General features: G+C 37.1%; 1 protein-coding gene across 1 annotated transcript; it reads right to left on the bottom strand.

The window, feature by feature from the left end:
- Positions 1 to 286: 286 nt before the first annotated feature.
- LOC131876762 (uncharacterized) lies at positions 287 to 847 on the bottom strand. The gene is made up of 2 exons (XM_059222238.1): positions 616 to 847; positions 287 to 465 (listed from the first exon to the last, which is right to left on the bottom strand). The coding sequence occupies exons 1-2, from the start codon at positions 845 to 847 to the stop codon at positions 287 to 289; spliced, it is 411 nt and encodes a 136-aa protein (XP_059078221.1).
- Between the last annotated feature and the right edge of the window lie 9,238 nt (positions 848 to 10,085).

The following is a 10,085-nucleotide window of genomic DNA, read 5'->3' on the forward strand; positions in this document are numbered from 1 at the left end:
TCTGCTTCTATACTTGCAAATATGTCTTGCAATCGAGATCCACTTAGCTAATATAAGCGATCCAGTTCTCTAGAGTCTTCCTAATCCGACCAAATCTCTACAAAATCAACCCATACCCGGGGTTGTCAATTCTCCTCTGCAACGCGCCGACACATGTTTGCATTCTCCTTCCAAGTGCTGAAATTTCCCCCACTATTCTGACCTTGAAAAGACAGTCCATATGAGATTCTGATCATCAATCCCATTTGGTAAAGTCCTTTCATCCTCTTTTCTGCAGAGGCAGAGCTTACCCAATGCCTTCATGGGAAACAACAGTCATTTCTTTGCATACCAATTCTTCAATGTCTCCCATCACCTCGTACTTTCTAATGACATTTTTATTCCTTTCTAATGTTACTCCCATATTAGCTAGGATGTCTGCCACCTTGTTTCCCTCCCTGTAAGAGTGAGTGATTTCAAATTCCCCTATTTTTTCCAGTAGTGTACAGATTCGAAAAAGTCACCTATTTAATTTCTAGCTCTGAAAATGTCTCTTAATGACCCCATTAACTATGATTTGAGAATCCCCCTCCATAGTGACTTTGGATAAACCTAACTCTACGCACATCTCCAAACCTGCTTCCAATGCCCTTATTTCGGCTTTGTTATTTGTAGTCTCCCCAATACTTTCATATATTGCTTGCAGAAAAGATCCATATTCATCTCTAAGCACTGCACCATAGCCTGCTTTGCTAGGATTGCCTCTACTGGCCCCATGAAAATTTAACTTATTCCAATTCCTCCTTGGAGCTAACCAGATGACCTGCTTTCTACTTGTAGAGTTTCCCATGGTCCTCCCTTCAACCATATCCTTAAAAGACCACCTCTTTTCAACCTTCTTATCCCATACATTGTAGAATCTAATAGTTTTCTTCTTGAGATTACCACTAAAAACTTCCTCAATACCGGCCTTGATAATTTTTAAAGTCTCCTCTCTAGATTGGGATTCCTCTCTAAAAAATTCTCCTGTTTCTTTCCTTCTAGATTTTCCAGACAATCAAAGAAGGGCCTACTAACCATAAATCTCCCCACTTGGATTTGCAATGGAGAGGCCAAGAGGACATGAAGTCTATTAGTATTTCATTTCTGGCAGTTTGATACTCAATCACATCAAGGAACCATTCCCAGCAACTACTTGCAAAAGGACAAGAAAATAGCAAATGATTGGTGGTCTCATCATCCTTTTTGCACATGACACACCTACTAGGTCTAGCTATACCGATAGATTTTAATCTATTCCTTGTCAGAACTCTGTCCTGTAAAGCAATCCAAAGAAACGCTCCTGCTTTTGGAAGAATTATGTTATGCCAGCATAATTTGTATGGCCACTCTGGGTTCCTGATCCTCCTTCTCTAGATTTCATAACCCCATTTGACTTTATATTCTCCTGATTTAGCAGCACACCAAAATACTTTGTCATCTGTATTTGACACAAAAATATGCCTTTGAGATAAAATCTGATCTAATTTAGCACATAGGTCCCTATTGCCTATACTACATTTATTCCATACCACCCTATCCCCTTGAGATCCTCCAGGAGCAAAATAATCCTTAACTCTACTACCTATACTTGCTTCCACCAGATTGACCCAGTCATGATCTTCGAAGACTTCCATCAATGGTTTCTCTCCACCCCAAGAATCTGACCAAAATTTAGCCTTCAAACCATTACCTACATTCCAAGATAGGCGATCTGTGAGTAAACTTCTGCTATCCCAAATGAAATTCCAGCCTGGAGAGCCTTTCTCTGAATTAGCCATTGTGAAGATCCTTTCTTCCTCCAAAGAATCCAAATATTTATTCCTAATCACTCTACACCATAATCTATTGGGGTACTTAAAAAGCTTCCATGCTAGCTTGGCACCCAAAGCTTTGTTTTGTAGCTCCATTTTTCTAAGTCCTGCTCCTCCTTCCTCCTTGATGAGGCAAGCCATATCCCAATTGATTTAAGGGATTCTCCGAACTTCTTTTGATCCTTCCCACAAAAATTTCTTAAGCATACCATCCACACTTCTATAGGCTTGCCTAGACATCTTAAAAAAAGACATGCTATATATTGGAACCACAGACAATACAAATTTGATCATCTGGATCCTTCTTGCCTGGGATAACCATTTGTTTTTCCACAAGTCAACCTTCCCTTTGCATTTATTAACCACTTCTTCCCAAATCTATTTTTGGTTTGATTCTGTTCCAATAGAAATACCTAAGTATTTGAGGGGAAAATCCCCTTTTGGATAGCCCAAGACCTACAAAATAGAATTTTGGTTTTGTCTGCTAGTATTTAGAAAGAAGATCTGTGATTTCTCTTTATTCATATTTTGTCCCAACACCTTTGCATATTCCTCAAAAGTCTCCTTAATTGTCTCTTCTTCCCAGACGAACGAAACTCCAAACAAAAGAGTATCATCCACAAATTGGGAGTGTGTCATATTTACCAAAGTCGGGTGAATCGGAATTCCTTTCCAAACCCCCGCCCTGTACTTATTCTTTATGTTATTTCCTAGAACTTCAACCATCATAACAAAAAGGGAAGGAGACAAAGGATCTCCTTGTCTCAGCTCGTTAGTTGCAGCAAAGAAGCCACATACTGCACCATTAACTACAATAGAGAAACAAACGGAGGAGATGCAGAATTTAATACAATCAATCGACTTACTGTCGAAACCAAACCTTCGTAGGACATGCTCCAAAAAATTCCATAGCACTCTATCATATGCTTTGGAAACATCAAGCTTGATCGTCATCCCTTTGATCCTTTCCTTGGCCATCGAATGAATAACTTCTGAGGTCAAAATAATGCTATCCGCGAGCTCCCTACTAGGTGTGAAACCATTCTGATTTTCTGAAATGAGTCTATGCAAGATAATTTTATATAGGGCATTACATAGTGAAATAGGCCGAAAGTCTGACATAGATGCACATGTTGGTTTTTTTGGGATAAGAGCTATCATAGTGTGATTAATGGATTTAACAAACCTCCTATTCTTTCTGAATTCTTCGACAATCTTACCTGTGCGTTTGCATAATACTTAGCTGTGCATTTGTGTGATACTTATAGAAACTCAAAACTTGACAGAGGCAAATGCGTAATTTTACCTATGCGTTTGCGTGATACTTACAGACCGAATGCGTGAATCTGACAGAGCTAATGCATAAATCTGACAGACTAAATGCGTGACAATATCTGGTCAACTGCGTAGCACTAACAGGTCAATTGTGTGACAAAAGGAAGACAACAACAAAAATTAAAAAACTAAAAATAACAGAAAGCTAAACCTGATCAGGAACCTGCGAAACCAATTGTGAAGCCCTAGCCAAATCCCTCATCATCCATTCAATATTGATTAGGTCATATTTAACTGTATAAGAAAGAACTAGGCTATTATATCTATGTAAGGCCAGTTTTTCTTCTGAATCCTGTATCAATTTTTCTGCCTGGAAGACCTTTTGATAGCATTTGGCTTCTCTTCTTTGTTGTTTTGTCCTTCTTGCACCTGAAATCCTGAACTGTAATTTTCTTGCCATAAACTGTATTAATGAAATCATAAAATAAAAGCAAGTTGATCTCGGATTAACCAAATTTGAGGTACAATTAAACAGAACAAATAACAGATGGAAGAAAAAATTAAACAACAAAGCTTCCTGCAAATGTGTGATGCAGAAAAGGCGATTGTGCGATCTGGACAAGGCGATTGCGTGACCCTATCAGAAAGAATGCATGACCCCAAAGGGTCGAATGCTTGATGTTTTCTATATGATTGCGTGATGATGAATGCTCGATTACATGATGTAAAAATCTTTCTGTTGGCATATGCACACTCCAATGAGACATTGTATGTGATTGAAGGTTTTGTCATTGATGGCAACCTTACAATCCTATGGCATTGGGAAGGCATTACACCGGCAAGATAGTTCACCGGCATCAACAGATCACACTCTACACTAGCATAGAGAAAGGAAGCATACCGGCACAAAGGCCAACAAGATTTTTGTTATATTATATTTTGTTTATTATTGTAAAAACTTTGTAAGCCAACTTGGCAAGTTGTAAAATGACTCTTATATAAAAGAGATCATTGTAGACATTTTGTAAATGATGTAAGCGAAAAAGGAAGATATTAGGCAGACCTATTATGCGAAATATAGGTTAAAGGTTTTATGTAAAGAACAGAGCAGAAACCGGTACTGGATCAAGAATTATAGATGCTATTGTAAAGCAGTACAAGATATTGGATTTGTATAATCCACATTGTAAGTCATTGAGACTTCCCATTGAGCAGTGAGCTCTAGGCAGTTGGCCTTCCTACATGTGCAGGCCCCCTTTTGTAAGTAATATTCTCTTATTGGCCAGTATGTAGATATTGTGGGTCACAAATCCCATCGAGGTTTTTCCCACACCGGGTTTCCTCGTTAAATCCTTGTGTCATGGTGTGCTTTTCATGTGGATGTTTTTAATTATGTTTATTTCATTATTTCTTGCATACGGGTACACTGTTATAATATGTTCTACATGTTTTAAGTTGAGAAATTCTAATTACCGGTTAGATACTAATTCACCCCCCCCCCCTTCAGTATCTATGAGTTTCCTAACAATTGGTATCAGAGCCTGGTCCTCTATTTTCAAAAGCCTAACAACTTGAGGAAGATCTTGACACCGATAAAGATGGAAAATTTGATGAAGCAACTTGAAGCAACTCTCTCAAACTATGATACAGAAAAATTGAAAAATATAAAACTAGAAGATGATCTAAAAGCAGCTCAGGATATCATTCAGGCACTTCAAGAGAATGATGAAAAGGTATCACTTAATGATATGTTAAGTAAGTTGAAACTAGAGAACATAACTACAAAGAATGAGATGCAGGATATGACTATGAGATTTTGTAAAGAGATTGAAGATAGGAAGAAGAATGAAGAAGAATTGACTAGAAGACTAAGTGAAGTAGCAAATGAGAACACAAGACTTAGCTATGAAAATGATTTATTAAAGACAGATCTGATGCACACTCAGAATGACTCTAATGAACTGATGAGATAGAAAGAAGTCTTAGAAAGAGAACTAGAAACTACAAATCAACATAAAGAAAAATTCAAGAAAAGCTCAGAGGAATTTGGTAACTTACTGAAGAATCAAAAACCTAAAGGTGACACTTCTGGAATTGGCTTTGAAGTTGGTGAAAGCTCTGGTACTACAAACACACAGGATCACAGCAAATCAGTAAGGCAACCTAATGCTTATAAATTCAATGGAAATTGCTTTAACTGATAAGTATTGTCATAGAGAAAATGAATGTAGATCTAGAAATTATCAGAATATCAACAGACCCACCAGTCAATGTTCAAAATGCAACAAAGTTGGTCACAATTCTGAAAATTACAGAATGAAAGAGATGTTATGTTTGTGGAAGATTTGGACATTTATCTAATCAATGCAGAACACAAACTGGCATAGGTTATGGGAAATCTATTCAGAAGAATAATGTGACTTGTTATGCATGTAACAAGATTGGGCATATTGCAAAATTTTGTAGAAGTAAAGGATCACCGGCAGACAACTAAAGTTCTAGCTTGAAAGGTAAAGAAAAAGTTGAAGAGGTTAAGCAAGAATTCTCAAAACAATGGATTGGAAAAGCTGATCTAAATATTGGGAATACTCCTCCACCAGTAGAACCAGTCAATGCTTCACCGATAGGACAAAGTGATGCTTCACCAGCAGGACAGAGTGATGCTCCACCAGCAAGAAGTTCTTCATCAAATTGAAGAAAGTTTCCTTGAGGGTTTGGCAATCTAATGACACGTGCTATTATTCCCTCGGTTAGAGATGAGAAGTTGGAAATTACTTCACTACCGGTAGACAATGTTAAGTGAATACTTAACCGGCATGCATTTAATGTGGTAGATGGCAAATTAACACTATAAATTTGTGGTTTTGGCTCCATTTCATTTCACCGTGATTTCAAACATTCATAGAGCATGAAATTTGCAGAGCTAAGGAACTTCAAGCAAAGAGGCGAAGCACTTCAAGCAATCAATCCATCCAAGACAGAAAAAGGTATTTATCATCATGGCATCCACCTCTACACTTGAACATATAGCAAACCCTACTGTAGTCGAGGTCATAAAATGCCCTAGGCTCGTATTTCAACTAGTTCCCGAAGTAGCAAAGAAAGATGACAATATAGGTGCTTTCTTACAAATACCAAAAGGAGTTGCTTATGCTGAAGACCCCATAATTTGCATTCACTGCAACATAGAGGAATTGGGAGATGAAGAGATCAAAACTATGTATAAAACTATCATATGTGATAATTCCGAAAATGTGAAACTGGAACATAAAATCATTGAAACCCTAGGATTTACTGAAATCCTCTGCATTCCTAAATTTCCCAAGGATGTGATTAGGATAGTCTTAAGCAGGGTACATGGTGAATTTTTCTGGTTATATGCAATTCACAAAATCACCAAGGAAGCTGTGAAAGTTGTCACAAGGTTACCGACCACTGGTAAAAGGCCAGACAAAACTAAGAAGGTCTCCAATGACCTAGTTACTAAGCTAACTGGTGCTACATCTGATAAAAGGGTCCCTAAGAGTCAATGATGTAACCGACATCAATGTAAGGTTTATCAGCATGATATTAGGATATAAGGCAACTCATGCAAACAAACTCAATTCAGTTTCAAGTTTATGCATTAAAAGTGCTTATGACATGATCACAGATAATGCAAAAATTGATATATGTGAGTGGTTGAAGGATGAGTTAATTGACAACCTAGGCAAGATTAAGAAGGATAAGAAAGGAACTTTTAGGTTTGGAAATCTGCTAGTATGTTTGATGCTACATATAACGAAACAAGTTCCTGGTATAGGTTACAAAGAACTTGGATTTGATATACCGGTAGGTAAACAGCTAACAGAATTATTCAACAATATGGGAGAAGATAAGGAAAACAATATCCATGATTTCTTTCAAGCACTTAATGCCAAAATGAAGAAGAGAATCAGATTATTACAAAAGATTGTTGACAAATATAAGGATGAAATATTTTGTAATCAAAAAGGATGAAATATGGATGGAAGCAGTCATCCCAAGAATAATTTGGGTAACAAAGATGGGCTACGAGAGAGATGATCACATAATTGAGACTTATGCTAAAGCACTTCTGGAAGCACCAAACGAACCAAAGGAAGAAATATTTGGTAGTGCTGAGACCATAGAAAAACAAATACAATCTAAGAAGAGAGTAAAAAAGGTTGAGGCAGTTGTAAGAAGAGGCTCTAGATGGGCAAAGGCTATTAAAGAACATGTGTTAAAACAAACCGGTATCACTGAGGATGAGCTAGGAAATCTATAGCCTGAGACTCATCTATCACTGGTAGGCACTTCTTCGGAGAGTGGCATGCCTGCAGCTTACAAAAGAGTTGTAAGGAAAAGAGATCCCTCATCGGCAACCACACCCTCACCTAGGAGGACAAGACAGAAATAACAAGCAGTGAGATCACTGGTTAAGAAGACTAGTCCAAAGAAGAAACTGACACCCAAGAAAAAGAAGAGAACAAAACAAAACCTGGCTCCTCTTGATATACTATTGAATGAAATTATAGAGGAAGGGAAATTGAAGAATATAGAGAAATTGTATGACACTCTGATAGCAGATGAAAAATAACAAGTAGAAAATAGTGTTATATTGCATATGGACATGTATAAGAAATTTTTGATGAAAGTTGTAGATGAAGTACTAGATGAACTGTTCAAAATATTGGAAGCAAGGAGACAAGCGGTAATAGAACTTGACAAGAAAATCAAGATAGAAAAGCTACTTGTTGTGTACCCAGTGAACTCACCTAAAGAAATTGATGATTTAATTGTTGAAGCCAACCGGTCAGTATTCTCTACTACACACCGACACATTGCATTAATGGTTGGAAGAGTCAATGAGGTGACTGAAGAAACAAAAAATGCATGGGATATATTCCTAGTTGAAAAAGAAAAATAGGAAGAATACCGGAACCCCAAACCAATAAAGGTATATCAGAAAGAAAGAGACAAAGGAAAAGAAAAGGTTGGTGGACCTCCAAGTATTAAAGTAAAAGACAACTTACCCCCACCTTCTTTTACATCACTGGTAACAACAACTACAGAAGATCAACCAGCAGTTGAAAGTATGGATGAAGAGGATGTCAATCCTAATCCCGAAGTCTTATACACAATAGATGTTGATATACAAAAGATCAACATTGTGGTAGACAAAGATACAACTGGTAAGACTAAAATGGCTAGTGAGCCACCGGTAGCTGAGAAAACTGTTAAAACACAAGAGAAACCTGCAGATGATAAAGAACAACAGGCAGAAGCTCAGACTAAGATAGTGCAACAAGAAATGCAACTAAAACAAGAACAGGTTCATGAGGAAACAGTGCCACCGGCAACTAGAGAAGTACACAAACCATTTCTTAAAGAAATGCAAACACAAATAGACCTACCAGAGGTCACAACAAGTTTGGTTACTTCTTCCACCAGTAGAATTTAGAATGTTGGTTCCTCCTCAGCAGGCCACAAACCAACAAATGTAACTGAAGTACTTTTGGATTCAATCAAAAGGATAACAAATTGTAGTTCATAGGCTTACAAAGCTATAGATGACACAATCCCAATTTTGAAGGTAATTGCTCCTAACTGTAATATAGACAATAAAGATTCTTTAGGACAACTTGATACTTTGTGTAAATATATCATAGAGAACATTGAGAAAATAAAGGAAGAGACATTGAAGGACAAAGTAGAAACTGAAAAGCAAAAATTCTTTGAAGATCAGATAAAGAAGTGTACTAGGGATTTTGACACACTTCTACTGGAACTGTGTAACTTATTGAAAGAGTACAAAACTCTATACAAAGACACCTGTAAGACAAACTTTTTGACAGTAGACATAGATAAGAAAATAAGCAAGGTACAGGATGAAATCAATAAACTTGCTGATAATTTTGTTAACTCACTTGATACATTATCAGTTTTTGAGAAAATGATAACAAATTTTGAGGAAGAGTCACTTAAATTAGATAGAGAAAAGGAGAGAATAGTGAATAAGGCAAAGCATCTGAGATTAAAACTGAGTCCAAGATTGGACTATCTAGCATCATTGCGGAAGGAAATATCTGAGGCACTGATACAAGGATAGAAAACACCGGAAGAGCATATGCAACACCTCACCGATACAGTTAAAAGAACAGAGACAGCAATAAGAGACAGTAAAAAGTTTATGGAGAGTATAAACTTGATTTTGGTAGATCTATTTTAAATTGTAACTACCCAATTACAAGGTTGAAACTACAAACTCTACTGACATCTTGATAACCTTTGTCATTGATGCCAAAGGGGGAGTAGTGGTATGAGAAAATTCAATATCACAAGAATCATATGCTCAGGGGGAGCACACATTTTTGGTTACATTTTTAGACTTCACATTTTTGGATACACTTTTAAAATTTCTCATGAGTGTTGCCATCAATGTCAAAGGGGGAGATTGTTTGCATATGCACACTCCAATGAGACATTGTATGTGATTGAAGGTTTTGTCATTGATGGTAACCTTACAATCCTATGGCACCGGCAAGGCATTACATCAGCAAGGCATTACATCGGAAAGATAGTTCACCGGCATCAACAGATCACAGTCTACACCGGCACAGAGAAAGGAACCATACCGGCACAGAGGCCGACAAGATTTTTGTTATATTATATTTTGTTTATTATTGTAAAAACCTTGTAAGCCGACTTGGCAAGTTGTAAAATGACTCTTATATATAAAAGAGATCATTGTAGACATTTTGTAAGTGATGTAAGTGAAAAAGGAAAATATTAGGCAGACCTATTATGCGAAATATAGGTTAAAGGTTTTATGTAAAGAACAAAGTAGAAACCGGTACTAGATCAAGCATTATAGATGCTATTGTAAAGCAGTACAAGATATTGGATTTGTATAATCCATATTGTAAGTTAGTGAGACTTCCCATTGAGCAGTAAGCTCTAGGCAGTTGGCCTTCC

The sequence above is a fragment of the Cryptomeria japonica genome, chromosome 6 (genome assembly GCF_030272615.1).
Source record: "Cryptomeria japonica chromosome 6, Sugi_1.0, whole genome shotgun sequence".
Classification (NCBI taxonomy): domain Eukaryota; kingdom Viridiplantae; phylum Streptophyta; class Pinopsida; order Cupressales; family Cupressaceae; genus Cryptomeria; species Cryptomeria japonica.